The sequence below is a fragment of the Anomaloglossus baeobatrachus genome, chromosome 6 (genome assembly GCF_048569485.1).
Source record: "Anomaloglossus baeobatrachus isolate aAnoBae1 chromosome 6, aAnoBae1.hap1, whole genome shotgun sequence".
In the NCBI taxonomy this organism is placed as follows: domain Eukaryota; kingdom Metazoa; phylum Chordata; class Amphibia; order Anura; family Aromobatidae; genus Anomaloglossus; species Anomaloglossus baeobatrachus.
In genome coordinates this window covers 215,530,541-215,552,128 of record NC_134358.1, presented here as the reverse complement: position 1 = coordinate 215,552,128, position 21,588 = coordinate 215,530,541, and the positions used below count along the sequence as shown (strand labels likewise).

The window sequence follows — 21,588 nt, the reverse complement described above, 5'->3', positions numbered from 1 at the left end:
AGGGGCAAGCTAACATGCTATTCAATGCCCATCCCCCAGCATCATCAGCGGTGACGCGCGTACCTGTGTCCATTGTCACCGCATCAGACGCCCCCTGTGGGCATGCTAACATGCTAAGAGGGCATAATGAGCGCAGGAGCTAATGCCCTTGCGCCTTTTCCCAGCGCTTGATAGCATATTGTCGCGGGTGGCGGGGCGCTGCGCTCACCACGCTCGGGTCCGGCGCTGCTGCTGCTGCTCGGTGGCTCGAGCGGTGGGCCGGATCCGGGGACTCAAGCGGCGCTCCTCGCCCGTGAGTGAAAGGGGAGTTTTGTTGTTGCTTGGGATGTCGGTTTGTGACGCCACCCATGATACGTGGGGAGGTTGGGGCACCACCGCTGCTCTGTACGGGGATCCCGGGAGCGATGACAGGGAGCAGCTGGAATGTTTCTCTCCCCCCCGTGGGTAGGGGGATTTTGGCAGTCCCGGGGCCCGGAGTTGTTGTCTGTTTGGTGGATTGCGGGGCTTGGCCAGGTGCAGCGTCGCGGGGCAGCGCAGTGCCAGATGGCACGGTGGTACTTACTCAGCCAGCAACGCACACAGAGTCTCTGGTAAAACAAACGGCTGGATGGACGAGTTCCACAGACGGCTGCGATGGTCACTCCCGGTAGGCTGGCGGTAACTCTCTCTCCCTGCACCGGTGTTATGTTCTCGGCCCCGATGGCTTCAGAACCGGTAACCCGCTCCCCCGCAGTATGTTAGCTAAGGGAGCCCCTTTTTGCCCGCAGGCTCTGGCCCTGGGAGCTCTAGCTCTGGCGGTAGCTGTATCTCCCTCACGGTTTGGACGGTTGCCTTCAGTCGGGTCTTTACTGCTGGGAAACCCCGGAGGTTACCGTCGCTGATGGATTTGAGCGGTTTAATGGCGACTCCTAGCCTGGTCGGGGTCCATATGCCCTGCCGGATGGTGCTGGCTTCTCTTCGCTCCCCGATCCGGTACCGGCAGGCCACCGCCCGTCCCCGGTCCTTATGGTTGTGCATCAATTGGCCTCTCCTGCAGACGGTCACCACCGTCTGCCAACCTTGCTGTTTCTGTGCCCGGGCCACATACCCGGACACGGCCAGTCAGTTCCTCCACTACTACTTCCCTAACTCACACTCTAAACTCAACTGCTTTCCTTTTCCCGCCTCCAGGACTGTGAACTCCTCGGTGGGAGGAGCCAACCGCCTGGCTCCGCCCCACCTGGTGTGGACATCAGCCCCTGGAGGGAGGCAACAAGGATTTGTGTCTGACTTAGATGTTCCTAACCGGGGTGTGGGGTGTGTTGTTGCAGTACCTGTGACGTCCTGGCTTGTCCAGGGTGCCACATTCCCCCTTGGTTAAACGCAGACCGTCTGCGGGCTGCTCGTCCATCACCAGTTTTATTTTCACAACTGGAAAAAAGGTAGGAAAACGGTAAAACATGTAAAATCACAAACATTTTATAAACTTCCCATAACGGGAGGCACAGTGCTTTAACGTTACCAACATTTTGTTTATGGTACGACTTCCGCTCTCCCCCTGCCCAAACAACCTGGCCCTGATGCTGCCCCTAAAAAGTGGGCAGCACCCCTTGCCCCAGTCCATAACCAAATTGTCCGAGCGGGTACGGTCTCTTTCAGGGGACCCACGTCCATGGGGGACCCCTGACCCCCGGAGGATTGCCACCGGTTACGGTAGTGGTGGGCCTGGGCCATCCATTTCCTCCAGGCCCATCCTCCCAAATCAGCCTCTCCGGAGGCGGTCACGGTAACAAGCCAACATTTTTATATACACGCCACAAGTTTGTGGTTGCCCTGCGAGTTCTCGGGCTTGTCCGTAAGTAGTTCCTTATGCACGGTGCAAGGGGTCCCAACGGGGACTAGTTGCCGGCAACGGCCGGTTTAATCTCGGTGCTAATCTGGTCACAGTTCGGTTGATTATTTCTTCTTATCATTCGGTTACATTCAACAACATACAAGAACATCACAACGGTGTCTGTGGTCCCAACGGGGACACTTGCGGCGGAGGACCGCTGTCATCACCCCGACTCTTCTGCTGAAGTGGCATCATCCTCCGCTACCAGCATGTCAAACATGCAGTGACAGGCCCGTTGGGAAAGGGGTGCCCGGTATCCGTTTCCACCGCTGTGCGGGCTATAGAAAACTACCGGTCCGCCGTTGTAGCGAAGGCTCTCGCTCGCTCCCTCGGACTCTGAGACGGGCTCGGTGTCAGGGCCGGAGTCACTAGCAGCTGTCCCTGCACCAGGCGGGTTACCGCCAGCTGTCGCAGTCCCTGGGCCCCCGGTACTCATTACGTCGGGCCCCACCATTGCAGCATGGGGCAGCAAGTCAGGTAGGTTAACATTGGGGTGCCCAATGGGTAATGGCAGAGACCTCCCAGCTGCAGTGGCCAGTCCCTGTGGGACATGGAGGCGTGGGTCACTCACCAGCTCTGTCTCGTCGGCTCCCATCTCGTGCATCTGGGCAGTCGCAGCCAGCGTTTCCACCTCGGTGGTCCACTGCTCCGTCAGGAGACGTATCTGTTCCCGATGGCGTCGGTTGGATTCAGTTATTCGAGCCTTTATCTACGCCACGGTCCCGGGTGCGGGTTCGGAACCTGGCACGATAACGGCAGGTGCCTCCGGTACATCTCCGCTGACGGGCATGGTTTTTGATAGCTCCCAGGGAAGCGGTCCAGGACGGTCACGGGCCTCGGCTGCAGGTCGGTCCGCTTGGGCGATTGGCAGGGTACAGCTACCGGTTGCGGTGGTAGCGGGCCTAGTGGCGAGGCAGCAGCAGCCAACACGGGTAGCGGGGGAGGCAGCAGGGCGAGCGGGTGCAGACCGTGCTCCTCAGCCACGATGGCCGACCCTATCGGGATACAGGGGCGTGGGTCGCTTACCCGCTCTTCCAAAACTTCCTGCACCTCGCATCTCCGTATGGCCGCAACCACATTCGCCATGTCGGCCTCCCGCTCCTCCAAGAGGAGCTGCACTCGGATCTGCAGTCGGCTATGCAGCTGAGCGGTCCGGACCTCCACCCACGCCGCGGTGCCAGGCACGGGGGTTACGGTGTTGCTCGTCGGACGATGCATCGCTGCGGCGGCCTCCTCCAGGAACCAAAAGATGGCCGCAGGGTCCTGGCGTCCCTGCTTTTATAGCCGCGGTCTACATGCGGCCAGACGCCATCCGTGCCCCCTTGGTGTCTCTCTGGCACCTCTTCTTCTGGGGCGGAGCTTCGACGTTCGTGCCTCTACTGCTCGGGAAGACGCTCGAGCGGGGACTTCTCGCGCCCCAATATGGCGGCTCTCGAAAATTTTCGGCCGGACACCTCTGGCGGGACACAAGGCGCACTTCCACCAGGCGGTAGAACGGTAGGATCCTGTTCGTGACGCCAAGTTGTCGCGGGCGGTGGGGCGCTGCGCTCACCACGCTCGGGTCCGGCGCTGCTGCTGCTGCTGCTCGGTGGCTCAAGCGGTGGGCCGGATCCGGGGACTCGAGCGGAGCTCCTCGCCCGTGAGTGAAAGGGGAGTTTTGTTGGTGCTTGGGATGTCAGTTTGTGACGCCACCCACGGTGTGTGGTGAGGTTGGGGCACCACCGCTGCTCTGTGCGTGGATCCCGGGAGCGATGACAGGGAGCATCTGGGATGTTTCTCTCCCCCCCCGTGGGTAGGGGGATTTTGGCAGTCCCGGGGCCCGGAGTTGTTGTCTGTTTGGTGGATTGCGGGGCTTGGCCAGGTGCAGGGTCGCGGGGCAGCGCAGTTCCAGACGGCACAGTGGTACTTCCTCAGCCAGTAATGCACACGGAGTCTCTGGTAAAACAAACGGCTGGATGGACGAGTCCCACAGATGGCTGCGACGGTCACTCCCGGTAAGCTGGCGGTAACTGTCTCTCCCTGCACCGTTGTTATGTTCTCGGCCCCGATGGCTTCCCACCGGTAACCCGCTCCCCCGCGGTATGTTGGCTAAGGGAGCCCCTTTTTGCCTGCAGGCTCTGGCCCTGGGAGCTCTAGCTCTGGCGGTAGCTGTATCTCCCTCACGGTTTGGACGGTTGCCTTCAGTCGGGTATTTACTGCTGGGAAACCCCGGAGGTTTCCGCGCTGACGGATTTGACCGGTTTTACGGCGACTCCTAGCCTGGTAGGGGTCCGTAGGCCCTGCCGGATGGTGCTGGCTTCTCTTCGCTCCCCGATCCGGTACCGGCAGGCCACTGCCCGTCCCCGGTCCTTACGGTTGTGCGTCAATCGGCCTCTCCTGCAGACGGTCACCACCGTCTGCCAACCTTGCTGTTTTTGTGCCCGGGTCACGTACCCGGACACGGCCAGTCAGTTCCTCCACTACTACTTCCCTAACTGACACTCTAAACTCAACTGCTTTCCTTTTCCCGTCTCCAGGACTGTGAACTCCTCGGTGGGAGGAGCCAACCGCCTGGCTCCGCTCCACCTGGTGTGGACATCAGCCCCTGGAGGGAGGCAACAAGGATTTGTGTCTGACTTAGATGTTCCTAACCGGGGTGTGGGGTGTGTTGTTGCAGTACCTGTGACGTCCTGGCTTGTCCAGGGCGCCACAATATCATAAAGGATCTTTAGAAATACTTTTTATAAAGATATCTTTATCTATGCTACTATATACAGGGACGGTTAGGCAGGGATTAGCAATATGAACCCAGAACTGCTTGTGGTGCTGTGTGCATATGTGGCGCCCCTGAGGCTTCAGGTGCCACAGGGTACTGCACCTGATTTTAGGTGCTGTGCTCATACTGATTCCTAGGTGACCAGTGCCGGTTCCACACAACACCAAAAACTACACACAGCAGACTTCTCTCCCCAATGGGGACTGGGACCATGGTCGGGTCACAAAGGGGGTCACCACAGTGGTTAAGTCTATAGGATGCCTCCGCACTTAAGTTCACCACAAACTACACACAGCAGACTTCCCTCCCCAGTGGGGACTGGGACCAGGGTTGGGTCACAAAGGGGGTCACCACAGCGGTTGGGTTGGGGAGTGGGAGGAGCCAGAGAACAGTTAGTGACAGTTGGAGCAGAGAGTCAGGAGGGACTTCGGTCGAGAGAGGAGCTCACCTAGTGGTGTCGGTGGGACATAGGAATTACGGTCGCCGGTGGGATACGGTGTTAGTTCCCCCCAGGACCGGCGTAGGGCACTAGGTTAGGGGACGCTTCAAGCTCCCTTAATAAATCTACCGGAAGAGGAGATTTCACATTTCTTCACGCACCACAGTGTCTGGGGCACAGCAGCACATAGTCTGGGAATTGAGACTTAGGGTATGTGCGCACGTTGCTTTTTACCTGCTTTTTACCTGCTTTTTTGCTGCTTTTTCTTCTGCGCTGTTTAATGCCAAAATGGATGTGTTCTTCTATTCAAGCAAAGTCTATGGGAATTTGGGTTTCTTGTTCACACTATGTTGTTCAAAGAGGTGCCTTTTTGTGGCAGAACTTTGGTCAAAAACTCAGCTTTGCAGTGCAAAACCCAAATGGCAAAAACAATTGACATGTTGCTTCTTTGAAAAGCTGAGTTTTTGACCAAAGTTCTGCCTCAAAAAGGCAGCATTTTGAACAACATAGTGTGAACAAGAAACCCAAATTCCCATAGACTTTGCTTGAATAGAAGAACACATCCATTTTGGCATTAAACAGCGCAGAAGAAAAAGCAGCAAAAAAGCAGGTAAAAAGCAGGTAAAAAGCAACGTGCGCACATACCCTTAGAGCCAGCCCACTACAGTTTTGCGCTGCCTGCAAATGGACCGGGACTTTTTACACAAAAGAAGGGGACCCCAAGTAGCTTCAAGTCATGGAGACCAGCCAACAATAGAGTGCATAGAGGAAGGGCCCACCAGTCACAATACCGGCACTGGGATCCGAAGAGTTCGGGATCGCCTGGAGCTCATCTTGATGTAGACCGGCCCCCTGTGAGCAGAAAGGACAATCAGTGAGTAAACATTTTAAACCGTAGCCCCTGTGTCATCTGTTTACTTGCCGTCGCCCTGTGCCTCAGCGCCACTGTCACTACGACCACCATTATACTCCTCCCTGGGCCTAGCTCTGCTTGCGGAGAGCTGAAACATCTTAGCTGCGTCACACCATTAACCCCAGCAGTGAGAGACTATGCAGCGGCGGCTCCCTCTCATAGCCACACACCGCAAGTGGCGTCACAAACTTTACTTAATAGCAAATACAACTCCCATCATCACCATCATCATTCCCTTCAGTTATTAAAAGACACCGCCAGGGTCACGGAGCTGGACCCCGACACCACTGACATCCCCGGACTAGTCCGGCTCGGTTCCGAGTACCCCCGGTTCTGGAGTGGGGCGTGTCACATATTGCACCTGATAGGTTCCCTTTAACACTCTCTTTTTGCATGCGTTCCTTTGTGGTATGGCTGCCTCCACTTTGAATCTACAGTGTGCACATTCCCATAAGAACTGTAAAACCATTGCAGGGATTGTAAAATAAAACAAGTACTAGAAATAATTGAAGGGAAAAAACAGTAAGGCATTAGTGGTTGGTAATAAAAAGCCCTTCCTTTTTTTGGTTTGGAGTCCTGAATGACTTGCTAACATGATGGTCACAAATACAGCGACTTGTTTACTGGCTAATAAAAACTTCAAGTCCAATATCACTGGTAGTACAACTAAAACGATCGGGTGCATTATATGGCAATCATGCAGTCATTCCTCTGGCAACCTGACCTTGTAACGTACAGTGTATAAAGGAAGGAGAAACAGTCACCTCTTCTAGGAGGCAGGTGTATGGACTGGGAATGGTATCGTGAACAGCAGAAAATGGAAAAAAGTCCATCACTCTAGTGTATGTGAAAAAGGTATAAAATTATCTTCTTTATTTTCTAGGACAAATTAAAAAATATATCCAGCACTTGAAACATAGGAATAATTCTTATGCGTTTCAAGTAGTTAGTGTGCTCCATTATCGCTACGGCAGCGTCACACACATATACCTATTCAGCGACGTCGCTGTGACTGCCGAACAATCCCTCCTTCAAGGGGGAGGTGCGTTCGGCGTCATAGCGACGTCACTGCGGCATCACTAAGCGGCATCCAATATCACTGGTAGTACAACTAAAATGATCGGGTGCATTATATGGCAATCATGCAGTCATTCCTCTGGCAACCTGACCTTGTAACATGTACAGTGTATAAAGGAAGGAGAAACAGTCACCTCTTCTAGGAGGCATGTGTATGGACTGGGAACGGTATCGTGAACAGCAGAAAATGGAAAAAAGTCCATCACTCTAATGTATGTGAAAAAGGTATAAAATTATCTTCTTTATTTTCTAGGACAAATTAAAAAATACATCCAGCACTTGAAACATAGGAATAATTCTTATGCGTTTCAAGCAGTTAGTGTGCTCCATTATCACTACGGCAGCGTCACACGCACATACCTGTTCAGCGACGTCGCTGTGACTGCCGAACAATCCCTCCTTCAAGGGGGAGGTGCGTACGGTGTCATAGCGACGTCACTGCGGCATCACTAAGCGGCGCCCAATAGCAGAGGAGGGGCGGAGATGAGCGGCCCGAACATGCCGCCCACCTCCTTCCTTCCTCATTGCCAGTGGACGCAGGTAAGGAGACGTTTGTCGTTCCTGCGGCGTCATACATAGCAATGTGTGACGCCGCAGGAACGACGAACAACCAGCGGCATGCACCACCAACGATATTATGAAAAGGAGCGACGTGTCAACGATCAACGATTTTTGACGTTTTTGCGATCGTTGATCGTCGCTCCTTGGTGTCACACGCTGCAATGTCGCTAACGGCGCCAGATGTGCGTCATTAACGACGAGACCCCGACGATATATTGTTAGCGATGTCGTAGTGTGTAAAGCATCCTTTACTCTTAGCATAGAAAACATATTCCTTATGACAAATATATAGTACAAGTACACCAATGAAATATATGGAGAAGCAATCACGCTCACTGAGCGTGCGAGGTTCTGCAGCACAGTGCGGGTATTGCAGCTAAGTGAATAGTTTAAACACAATCTCATAGTTTGACACAAGAACATAGTTTGAATTTATCCTTATACGTTTCCCATTGTTTTTTTTCTCTTTGTTTTTCTACTTTACCGTTTATCCCCATTTAATAGGTGCTCCATAGACAATCCTACCAGGTGTGTATCTTGTCAGATGTATGCATGCCTTGAGGGTGAATATGTCTGCACTCGATGCCAGCGTGTTGCATATTTGGAAGCCCAGGAAACTAATCTAAATGAGCAGCTTGCAACACTCAGTGGCATTGCAAACCTGGAGAGGAGTTTAGAGCTCACGAGCTTTCTTTGGCTGGGGCCAGTGATATGGAGGAGGGTGGAGGTGGAGAAGATCAGGACCCAGAGGTTGTTAGCTGAGTAACAGTTAGAAGAAGAGGTAGGGGGAAAAGTGTCAGGGAGCCTAGTCCTGACCTGGTACAACCTAGTAAATGTGCCTATTTGGCTGATATTAGGAATGAAGGGCCAGGATTAGGGTCACTACAGCAAGACGTTGCTCCTAGCAACCAGGAAAACGACTGCTGTAGGAAGGAGGGAAATAGGAGTGCAGCAAAGCCCAGACAGATGTTGGTGGTAGGGGACTCTATAATTAGGCGGACAGACAGTATCATCTGTCGCCGAGACCGTGAATGCCGAACTGTGTGTTGTCTGCCAGGTGCTCGGGTTCGGCATATTGCTGATCGGATAGACAGATTGCTGGGTGGGGCTGGGGAAAACCCAGTGGTCATGGTGCAGATTGGTACTAATGACAAAGTTAGAGCCAGGTGGAAGGTCCTTAAAAATGATTACAGGGAACTAGGAGAGAAGCTGAAGTCCAGGACCTCCAAGGTGGTGTTTTCAGAAATACTACCGGTACCACGAGCATCACTAGAAAGACAGAGGGAGCTTAGGGAGATAAATTCGTGGCTTAGAAATTGGTGCAGGAAGGAAGGGTTCAGGTTCATGGACAACTGGGCCGACTTCTCAGTCGGCTACAGGCTCTACGGTAGGGACGGGCTGCACCTCAATGGAGAGGTTGCAGCTGTGTTGGGGGAGAAAATGGTCAGATGGATGGAGGAGCTTTTAAACTAGGATCTGGGGGGAGGGAGGGTTGTGTAGCAAATAAGGGGATAGATAGAGCTTATAGAGACAGTGAGATGGTAGGGATCAATGAAGGATTAGGGGGGATGGGACATGCAAGGAACGTTGAGAGGCTAGGAGTAATAAATGTGTTAATAGTATTAAATGTCTGCTGGCAAATGCAAGAAGTCTTGCAAACAAAATGAATTGGAGACTCTTATGTCAACCATGGATTATGATGTGGTGGGCATTACGTAAACCTGGCTAGATGAAAGCCATGACTGGGTGACAAACATACAGAGTTATACTACATTCAGGAAGGACAAGAAAGAAAAAAAAAAGGTGGTGGGGTGTGTATATTTATCAAATCTAACCTAAAACCTGTGTTGAAGGATGACATTGGGGGGAACTGCAACAATAAAGAGTCAGTATGGGTAAATGTACATGCTGAGGGGAATAATGGAAAAATGCTAATTGGAGTTTGCTATAAGCCTCCTAACATACCTGAACAAATAGGGGGTGAAATGCTGGGACAAATTAAAAAGGCAGCTAATAATAATAATCGGGTACTTATTATGGGGGATTTCAACTATCCAGACATACAGTGGGACATAGAATCTTCTGGTTGTGCTAAAAGCTATAAATTCTTATCTACTATTCAAGACAATTTCCTCTCTCAAATGGTAGATGAACCAACCAGGGGAGATAATTTGCTAGATCTGGATCTGTCAAATAGACTGGATACAATTTCAGATCTACAGGTCCGGGAGCACTTGGACACCAGCGATCATGGTAAGCTTCAAAGTAATATTCAATAGAACATTTCAAAGGGGAAATGCTAAAACCTGGAATTTTAGGAAAGCTGATTTCAACAAATTAAGGGAAAAGCTTAAATGTGTAGATTGGGACAATGATATGGTAACTGGGGATACTGAACATAAACGGGGTAAGTTTAAGCATATACTACTGGAGTCCTGTAAAAAACTTATACCCTCTGGTAATAAAATGTCCAGGAATAAAAAGAAAGCACTATGGATAAATAAGCCTGTTAAAAGTATAATAAAACAAAAACAAAGGGCGTTTAAAATCTTAAAGGCTGAGAATACAGAAATAGCATTTCAGAAGAATAAAGATATCAATAGAAAATGTAAAAAAAGAAATCAAGAAAGCAAAATTAGCTACTGAAACAAAAATTGCCAATAACATTAAAATAAATCCCAAAATCTTTTATAAATACATTAATGCCAAAAGGAAAACAAAGGATAGTATTGGCCCCTTAAAATATACTAACAAGTTAGTTATAGAGGACAAACAAAAGACTGAGATATTAAATAGGCATTTCTCATCTGTGTTCACCAATGAACTGACTGTACCAGGGATCATTCAACAAGTGAAAAATCAAAGTTCACCACCCGATATAATTAATTTAACACAAGAAGAAGTACGCCTACGTGTGAGTAAATTAAACATTGACAAATCCCCAGGGCCAGATGGCATTCATCCACGAATATTGAGGGAATTGAGCTCTGTAATCAACCGACCGCTGTAGCTCATCTTTTTAGACTCGCTTGTAAGAGGGTTGGGGCCTCAGGATTGGAGGATTGCTGATGTGGTACTGATATTTAAGAAAGGTAAGAGGGTAGATGCAGGTGACTACCGTCCATTAATCCTGACATCAGTAGGATGCAAAGTTTTTGAGGGCATTTTAAGGAATGACATGCAAAAATATATTGCAGAAAAGAATATAATAACTTACAAGCAGCATGGATTCAGAAAAGATAAGTTATGTCTATCCAACCTGTTGGGGTTCTATGAGGGGGTAAGTGCAAACCTGGATATTGGTAATGCAGCTGATGTGATTTATTTGGACTTTGCAAAGGCATTTGATACTGTACCACATAATAGCCTTATACTAAAGCTCCAGAAGCAGGGACTACGGGAAACTATATGCAACTGGGTAAGGAATTGGCTAAAAGATAGGAAACAAAGAGTAGTCATGAATGGTACATTCTCTAAATGGGCAATAGTCAGCAGTGGGGTGCCGCAGGGATCTGTGCTAGCACCGATTCTTTTTAATGTCTTTATTAATGACCTTGTGGATGGGATTGCTAGTAAAGTGTCAGTCTTTGCTGATGACACCAAACTATGTAGGATATTAAAAACTGACCTTGATAGTACCATATTACAAAAAGATCTGGATAAGATGTGAGAATGGTCAGATACTTGGCAAATGAGATTTAATGTTGGTAAATGTAAAGTAATGCACCTAAGACGGAGTAATCCTATAGCTGCGTATACATTAAATGGAAGTAAACATGGGACTACAGAACAGGAGAAGGACTTGGATATTCTTATTACAAATAAGCTGAGCAGCAGCATCAATCAATGTCAAGCAGCAGCTGCTAAAGCAAACAAGATTTTAGGGTGTATAAAAAGAAAGATTAGATCCCGTGATCCCAACGTATTGTTACCCCTCTATAAATCCCTTGTAAGGCCACATCTGGAATATGGGATCCAGTTTTGGGCTCCACATTTTAAAAAGGACATTCAGAAGTTAGTCAGTTCAAAGGCAGGCAACTAGATTACTACAAGGAATGGAAGGTCTCCCATATAATGAGAGGTTGAAAAAGTTAGATATGTTTAGCTAAGAAAAAAGACGTCTCAGAGGAGATCTCATTTATATGTATAAATACATGTGTGGTCAATATAAAGGACTGGCACATGACTTATTTCTTCCAAAGACAATACTAAGGACCAGGGGGCATACACTGCGAGTGGAAGAAAAGCGATTCCGGCAGCTAAATAGGAAAGGGTTCTTTACAGTTAGAGCAGTCAGACTGTGGAATGCCCTACCACAAGAGGTAGTAATGGCAGAGACTATAACAGCTTTTAAAAAAGGGCTGGATGATTTCCTCACTACACACAACATTGTAACATTGTTGGTTATAAATGACTTAGTGACCAAATATAGAATTGGTGGAGGAAGGTTGAACTAGATGGACCTAGGGTCTTTTTTCAACCTAAGTAATTATGTAACTATGTAATAGGACAGAAATAAATTTAGCTTTTTGATTAAACCAAAAGGAACTCTGTTGTTCATTTTAAAAATCCAATGGACGTCACGGCTGAAAAGCTTGCTGCGATGATATCCTCTGCATTCAAGTGGATTAGCCCTTTAAATTCCCTGCATGGAAAAACCTGATGGATTAGAGTTATGAACTGTTGTAAAATGACGTGAAATTACTGAAACATTTTGGGCTTTATTTTCAATATCTGACAGATGTCTCCTAGTTCTGCTTTTTAATGGGCCAGTAGCACATCCTATTTACTGTAGCTTACATATATTACATTAAGGCAGGTAAATTATGAAAGAAGTCTTTCAATTAATATATTGATGTATGACATAGGTTTTATCATTAGAAAAAGAAAAGAAAGTTCTACAGTATGTCCATATTTATAGGGGACCTTTTGTTGCATCCAAGTTACATTAGCCGAAGTTTTCCCTGACTAGAAGACAATATATCTCCTATTGTTTTGGCTCTTTTGGAAACATACTAATGCCTGCTTCTAGAATTTTAGTGAATACAGGATCTTCATAAAAATCGGGAGAATTTCTATATGATATTGCAAAACAGAAAAAAAAATATTACTGAATGAAGTTAAAAAACTATTTTCAGTGAAAAAAAATTATTTTTCTATTTTTATTTTTGTATTCTAATAGAGAACTGCGTTTTTTTGGATGAATCAGTATTTCTGGTCCGATCAACGGTCCATCTAGGATAACCTCTTACAGACAAATGTTCTTCCATTTAGTACATTCCTTTAAATAACTCTCATGATCAGAACAATTGTGTTTCAATCTGGTGAACTCATCAAATGGAACAATTACGGTACGTGTTTTGGATAACACGATTTTGCGTGCAAAATGGTATTTCCAGCTGTAGGTTTGAAATATGGCAAGGAAATTATTTTATTTATTTTATTCGATTGAAAGTCACTTGTTAAATTCAAATCCAAAAAATTAATAATTGATTTGAGATTAAAAAGGTAAATGAAAGATTTAATTTAAACAACTGAAATTGAAATAATCCATTATGGCTGGTATGGTGGCCTCATCGTCATTCAATATGATGAGTGAGTCATCAATGAAACGGCCATATCGGACAATTGAAGACAAACATGTAGTCTCCATGTTGCGGAGGTATTTCCCTTTTTCATTCATTCATGGTGGGAATGGGGTGTATAATGAAAACCCGTGTGAATGGGTGAATAGCTTATTGAAGCCAATGATCAGCCCTATCGCTGGCCATTTAAAAAAAACTACACATTTTCTTACAGCTTTTAATGATTTTCATTTGGACAAAAAATATTACTGGATTAGGGCTGATATAGTTTCACTGTATTCTTCTATTCCACATGATCTGCCGTTATTGCCATTGAAATGGTTTCTCAACATGCATAGCAATTATACTAATGATCGAGAGGAATTTTTGAAATTGGTTCGGAACTGGAAGACAAGGTTGTGGATGATGAAGTCACTGACAGAACCTGGGATGGTGCAAGCAGAGCAAGGAAAAGAGCACAGAGGGACAAGGATCTGCAGGACCGCAGCAGGCAGGGGAAGAGGCAGTGAGGTGGCCAGAGGGAGAAGGCTGGTAACTATTCCCCAGAACACACACATTACGTGGCAAGATCTCAGGCCAAAGGTAAGGTATTCCTCGGTCTGGCACTTTTTTACAGAAAATGCGGACGAAAAGGAAATGGTGATTTGCAACCTGTGCGGTACAATGATCAGCAGGGGCCTGATCACTACCAGGCTGACCACCACCAGCATGCTAAGGTACATGTCATCCTACCAGCCCAGTAGGTGGGCCAAATGCCTGTGTCTACAATTGGTGACACCACTTCATCACCCCCTGTGCTACGTGCTTGCTAATCCCCTTTCCAGGATGCAGGCGCAGATGCCTCCTACCATGCACCTGTTGTTGCACATTTGCAAAACCATCAGCAAACAAGGCCACTTATTTGTCCAAGAGCAGCATTCAGCTTTTCCTACTACAGGCCTTGAAACGCAAGCAGAAATATGCAACCACCCATCGACAGGCCCAAACACAAACAGCCACATTTTCAGGCTGCTTGCCTTTGAAATTTTGACATTTCAGCTTGTAGACACTGAGTTGCAACCTTATTGCAGTGGTCATCCCTTGGTACTCTGTCCTCAGCTGCCACTATTTCTCCCAATTTGCCATCCCCATCTTACACAAGCATGTGTCCCATAACATCACCCATGATCTAACCAACGCAGTTACTCGGAAGATCCACTTAACCATGGTCATGTGGACAAGTGCTTGTGGCCAGGGATGTTTCATTTCTCTGATGGCACACTAGGTGAGACTTTTAAAGGTCAGGACCTAGTCAGAATCGGGAACAGCTAGCATGCTACCAACGCCTAGGACTGTGGGTCTTAGTTCCATCAGGGTTTCATCTATCTCCTAAAACAGTTACTGCACCCTGTCCCACCCCTCCATCTTTGAATTGTTGCCCATATCAGTGGAAAGCTGGAAGCACGGCTTCAGTGAAGCAGCAACAGGCTCTGCTGAAACTATTTTATTTAAGTGACAAACATCACACTCCTGCAGAGTTGTTGAAAGGTCTAACAGATGAGACAGATCTGTGGCTCTCACCGCTGAACCTTCAATCAGGCATGATCGTGTGTGATAATGGCTGTAACCTGGTGACAGCTCTGAAACATGGCACGCTTTCACACATACCATGCCTAGTCCATGTGCTCAACTTAATGGTTCAGATTTGCCTGAGCTACTTGTGAAGGTACACCACATGTGCACCTATTTCCACAAATCAGCTATAGCTGCTGCTCGTCTAGCAGTGCTGCAGCAGTGCTTGCAAGTGCCAGCTCACAGACTAGTGTGCGATATGTCCACAGATTGGGTGAAAATGAAGAGTAGGAGACTGAGAGGTGGGAGGAGGAAAAGGAGATGGTTGCCTGTTGTACAGAGAGTACTACCAACACCAGCTTCTTGTCTTTTCAGCATGGATTGCATGAAGAGGAGCAGGAAGACATGGCTGACTTGATGTTCCACTGCCTTACCCATGACCCTTGTATAATACACATTTTGGCCAACACTGATTACTGGTTGTTCACCCTTCTTGACCTAGGCTACAAGGAAAACTTTCAATCTCTTCTTCTTGCAGTGGAGTGCGTTAGTAAAATGGTGCAATACCAGAAGGCTATAATCGAACTATTAGCCCCAAAATTCACATCTAACAATACTGGTGGCAGAGGTCATTGTTCCTTAGGCAACAAAAGAAGAAATCTGAGGGAGACACACATCAGGTCCATTAGAAGCAGGGGAACACTATCAAAGATCTGGGATCATTTTTGCACTGTGTAGTCCAACAACAAGGGAAAAGTTTTGAAAGATGAAGTAGTAACTAGCCAACCATACCAGCATCCTCCATGATTTTTCTGTGTCATACAAATATTGGGTACACAAGCTAGACATATGGCATGAACTATCCATTTACGCCTTGGAGGTGCTGGTCTTGCCTGCTTCTAGCGTTCAGTCTGAGCATGTGTTTAGAGCCACGGGGGGCATAATAACTGATAGGGGTATCCTCTTACCGACTGAAAGTGCTGACAGGCTGACTTATCAAAATGAACAAGTCCTGGATTGGCCCAGACTTCTCAACCATACGAAATGACAGCAGTGGAACAAAAAGTCAATTAAATATTTCTTTTTCAGGGGTAATCCCATGCAGTCTTTCCCACACTAACAAGGGTATATGGTTCATGAGTTCTTTTTATGTTGTCGTCCTCCTCCTCCTCCACCATATCAATGGTGATCATGCAACCTTGTCTTAAAACTTTCAAGGGTGTGTATGATGCACTCCTTCATAATTTTCAGAGGCCTACCTCAAAAATTATTTTACATATACATATGTATACTCCCCAGGGTAAATGTTTTTCAGCCCTTGCACTTTGTACAAAGGCTTTCCAAGTCCAGGAGTCCCACTCCTTAATAATGGGCAAAAATGGTTTTCTAGGGACCTCCTCTATAGCGGGGTTTACACACTACGATATCGTTAATGAATTATCGTTGAGGTCACGGTGCTTGTGACGCACATCCGGCTTCATTAACGAGATCGCAGCGTGTGACACTTTTGAGCGACCTTAAACGATTGCAAAAGCGGTCAAAATCGTTTGCCGAGGAGAGGTCGTCCTGAAACAAAAAATCGTTAAGTGCTTATTAGCGATGTTGTTCCTTGTTCATGCGGCACCACACATCACTGTGTGTGACACCGCAGGAGCGATGAACATCTCCTTACCTGCCTCCACCGCTCATCTCCGCCCCTCCGCTCCTATTGGACGCCTGCCGTGTGACGTCGCTGTGACGCCGCACGAACCGCCCCTTCAGCAAGGAGGCGGTTCGCCGGCCAGAGTGACGTCGCAGAGCAGGTATGTGTGTGTGACGCTGCCGTAGCGATAATGGTCGCTACGGCAGCGATCACACAATATCGCACTTACGACGGGGGCGGGTGCTATCGCACTCGACATCGCTAGCCGATGCTAGCGATGTCGCAGCGTGTAAACCCCACTTATGTGTCTTCCATTGTGCATTGCAATCCCTCCTTTCAATAAATACGGTGAAATACAGTGAAAGATGGCCACATGTTGCATTTTTTTTCAGTGATTTTTTTTATGAGATTTATGCAAATTAAGATCTGATTTTTACAGTACTAGCAAAAGTTAGGAGATTTTATCAATCTGATGCACACGATTGTTTTTTTCCCTGACTGAAATGGAAAACCGGTGAATTTTTGAAAGAAGCAGCATGTCAGTTCATTCAGCATTTTTGCAGTGTTTTTCAACATTGAAAGCAATGAAAAATTGCAAAAAATCTATGAGTGAACATAGCTTAAGGGGCGGAGGAGGTTTTTTTCCACTTTTCTAATTTGCCTTATATACATTTCATTATACAGGAAATAAAGTTTGCTAACATTTTTTTTCAGTAAAATCCACTTTAACATCGATTTCATATGTTCTATTCTCACTCCGTAAAAGTGTTGTAATACTCTGACAACATTGTTCCCAGTAGAAACCTGGGAGTCAGATATTTCCAGGCGTCTTCTCCATGGTGTTCCCATTCCATTTGAGCTCTGTTTCAATCCATTACAGCAAATTTACTGCACCTCCAGACCTCTTGGGAGCGTCTGCTAGATAAATGCTTGAGTTTCCCATTGATTTCCATTATAATCATTATTCGAATTGAACCCATCCGAGCGTCTGACCTGCTCCATTCGAGTACCGAGTACTCGAGCATTTTAGTGCTCTTTCATCATTATTCATAACTCCAATCTATCAGGTTTCTTCATGCAGGGAATTGAAAGAGTAAATCCATCTGCATGTGGAGGTGATAATCACAGTAAGATCTTCAGCTGTGAAGCACATTGGATTTTTAAAATGAGTTCCTATTGGCTTAAACAAAAAACAAAATTTATTTCGGCCCTATTAAATTATGCATAATTGCTTCTCCATGAATTATACATGTTCTTTGACCATAAATATATGCATTAGTTGAATAAGTATGTCACATTTTTTAATGTTTCATTGTATTAAATTGCCGTTGCTAAATGGAAGTTCCCATGTGATTGATGGTTGCATTTCCATCTGATTCCTCTTAATGAATTGATTATTGCTATTGAATCATGGTCCAATTTGATTGGTATATTTGTACTATATATTTATCGTAAAGAATATGCTTTGTATGCCACGACTAAGAGCACACAACGTGCTCAAAACACGTAAAAATAAATCCTATTTTCCAAGACCTGAATATACTGTATTTTTTAATCTGTCCTACGAAAAAAAGATAATTTTATACCTTATTCACATACACTAGAGTGATGGAATGTTTCCCTTTTTCTGATGTACAGTATATATTAAATGTCTGGTTTTGGTCCATGTATTGTATAAAGTGTTGGTAAGAATGGTAGTGAGGATTTTTTTAGGTGAAACATTCAGCTCTGAAAACTGATGCAAATAACTTTCTACCAATTCTGTGATCAAAATAGGAATTCACCATATCTGGGGACATTTTTTATTCTTGTATGATTTAGTGAGTAAAAGTAATTTTTAGAATTTCATTACCTATTTTGCATCATTTGGCTTTTACAAGATTTTTGTGGGAAAAAACATTCAACTTTAACGTAGTCTGTAGTCATAAATCAGCTGGGAGAAACTCAGAAAAAGACAGATAGAAGAGTTATACATGTTCCTGTTAGACAGTGTGGACTCATTGATGGATGCTCAGGTAAAGAGATCGCCCACTTTCTTTTGTTAGTGCAACTTTCTTCAAAAGCTGACCAGCACTTAGGTCCACAAAATGGCTGCTGGTGGAGGAGCATGTGACCAGACCTGTCCATAAGTCTCCTCCAATAAAAGCAGCTTTCCTGTATGAGTCTAAAGGCCCCGTTACACGCTACGATTTATCTGACAATATGTTGTCGGGGGTCAAGGTTTCCGTGACGCACTTCCTTCATCGTTAGCGACGTCGTTGCGTATGACACCTACGTGCGACTCCAAACGATCGCAAATAGGTTAAAAATCGTTGATCGTTGACACGTCATTCAGTTTCAAAATATTGTTCGTCGTTTGGAACACAGCAGACATATTGCTACGTTTGACACCCTGCCAACGACGAACAACATCCACACGACTGCCTTGTTCAAACAATATATCGCTGAACGATGTTGCGTCGTTTGTGAGATGTGTACGTGGGACCACTACTAAACGACTTATGTGCGATCTTGGCAAATCGTAACTACGATCTGGGCGTGTCACATCGCTACTTAGAGCGTCAGATAAATCGTAGTGTGTAACAGGGCCTTAAAGGAAGGTTTGTAGCTAGAGATGAGTGGACCCATAGAAGTTCGGGTTCTGTGGCTTCAGCTGGACTTTAGATAAAGTTCTATTCTGACCCAAACTTTACCGGAATCTTAATGATTGGGCAGTTCGGGTCTCCTTCCACATACAGCCAGCCACAAACAGATCACTTCCGGGGAAGGGAGGTTTTTTGTATTTTTTTTGTACACTACATCTGATAATGCTGATTTTAGTCCTAGTGTGAGCCATACAAACACTTTGCATTGGGCAGAGCATCAAGTGTACCCGAGCAAAGTGATGCTTGATTGAGTGGTCAGCGTGCGTACAGCACCTGAACTTGGACACTGATTTTTTTTTTTTTTAAAGTCTGTGTTTGGTATGAACACAAACTTTAAAGTTCGGGTCCACTCATCTCTTTTTGTAATCCTTTTTTTTTGTGCACTTCTTTCAACTGATTTATGACCACAGACCACATAAAGATGAATGTGCAATTAAACAAAGAGCCTGAAAAAAACAGAAAGAAGAAATGTGAAATGAATCCAAATTCTACACATGATTTTAGCCTGAAAGACATGTATTTCATTTAAGTAAAAAAACAAAAGCTCCAAAAAGTGGCAAATCCATTTAATGTGGTAACACTTTGGGAGCTGTACAACATGCTATATGTATGTGACTTTGAAACACAAGTTTTCCTGTACTGTACCATGATACTTTACCTGAAGTTCCCCAATTTCTAAATCTATTGGAATTTTTGGATCAGTATCCCAAGGATTTGGGGGATTCAATTCCACAAGTGAAATACTATCTTCTTCATCTTTTTCAATGACTAAACAATAAAAAGAGTAATATTTAAAAGTTATATATAATTTCACATAAGGTAGGTGGCGTGTATAAAATTTAACAGCAAATTGTGAATTAGCATTGTACATAAATGCTAACAAACCAACTCGTACAACACTGTGGAGTAAACAATAACTAGGGCTGCATCAAAAATATGTATAGTAATTAAAAACTGTCCTTGGTGTCCTATTCAAAAAGTAACTGGAGTACAAAAGAAAAGCATATAAAAGTATTATTAAAAATTTTAACAATCAAAATGGACAATGGCCGCTTGCGGTTCTTACAAGCTTACAAGTAGCTCACACTGGGCTGAGCAGCGAGCGTATCCGAGCACAGCAATGCTCACTTGAGTGGTCAGCGTGCGTAAAGCACCTGAACTCCGAACCTGAACGGGTTCACTCATCTCTAATTGGGGCAAGTTTAGGAGATATTAGGGAGAGCTATAAGAATAACTTGGTTTAAAAGCACACACCCAGAACGAATTATGCTAGTCGTATTCCAAGGTTCCACTGTATTTAGCTAAACCACAGAAATCTATTTTTTATCTTATAAATCAAATTTGACTAATGTATTTCTAAATAAACTTTAATTTTATAGTTTGGTCTCACATTTGTTATTGATTCAATGTTCTTTTAAATGTTAATATGGCAATGTTTAATGTAAAAGGTACAGTATGTAACAGCATAATATGTAACATAAGACCAGAGTAGAATGGCTTTTATCAGGGATAATTTTGCTGTGTGGTCATGACTTGGTCTGACTAATTTATACTTATTATTCTGTCATAAAACATATCCCTATTCTAGTAAGATCTGCTGGCTTCAATTAACTGATTGGTTGTAGTATTTTACATCTTGTTTTTACACCTTATTTCACTACAGTATATGCTTTATAATTAGTTAATAAAGTGAAAATAAAATTAAAGGGAACCTGTGACCAGGTAGTGGCCACAGCTCATGTGGGAAAAAAGTGGTGACAAGTTCCCTTTAAAGCCTAAAAGTACAACAACACCCCATAATCAGGTTCACTCTTCCATTATAATGTATTATCAATAAATGTTTAAAAACTTACGTGAAGCTTATAATTGTACTTAAGAAACCATGGAGACATTTGGATAAAAGATCTAAAAATAATTGAGCAGCAAACTTTGTGAAAACAGAGATTTATGTCAATTTAATATTTTTTAGCCATGATTGCACACCTGTGTAAATTTTCAGCAAACAATTCAGCTTTCCAGATCCTAATAGTGTGTAATATTTGGTTATTATGGGCCAATATATGGTAAACACCATTTGGATTAGTCTCCATTTACAAGTTCCGACAGTTTGTATACTTGTAACGCAACTAGTACAGTTCCACCAATTTGGTTCAATGAAATACTGTGAGAAGCACGCAAAATGTGCTGTGATTGTCTAGTTCTACCTTCAACTCAGGACCTCACAGCATTATTTTGTCACTATTTTGGGGGGTTTCCTCAAATGTGGTCCTTTTCGAGATTTGAACTTACTCCCACTTGCATAGTAGTCAGCAGCTTCAACTGAGAGCCATAGGCTGTATTTCCATGGACAGGTGAATTTTCTCTAGCAACATCTTTAAATGATGTTCTTCTTCTTTATAGGCATATTGTACTGGCATAGAGATAGTACTATCAGTCCCCCTCTTTGAAAAATTGAGTTGGGGAGATGATTGGGATGGGGTATTATTTCCAATGCCAGGGCTTAATTTCAGTCCAAGTATCCCTGTGCTCATCACAGAAGTAGTCTGT

General features: G+C 45.3%; 1 protein-coding gene across 1 annotated transcript in view; it reads right to left on the bottom strand.

Moving 5' to 3' along the window:
• LOC142243092 (cytidine monophosphate-N-acetylneuraminic acid hydroxylase-like) overlaps positions 1 to 21,588 on the bottom strand; it is a 186,225-nt gene that overhangs the window by 50,328 nt on the left and 114,309 nt on the right. Inside the window, exon 4 of the mRNA XM_075314674.1 lies at positions 19,700 to 19,809. Within this exon, the coding sequence (XP_075170789.1) occupies positions 19,700 to 19,809 (110 nt within the window). The remainder of the gene's footprint in view (positions 1 to 19,699; positions 19,810 to 21,588) is intronic.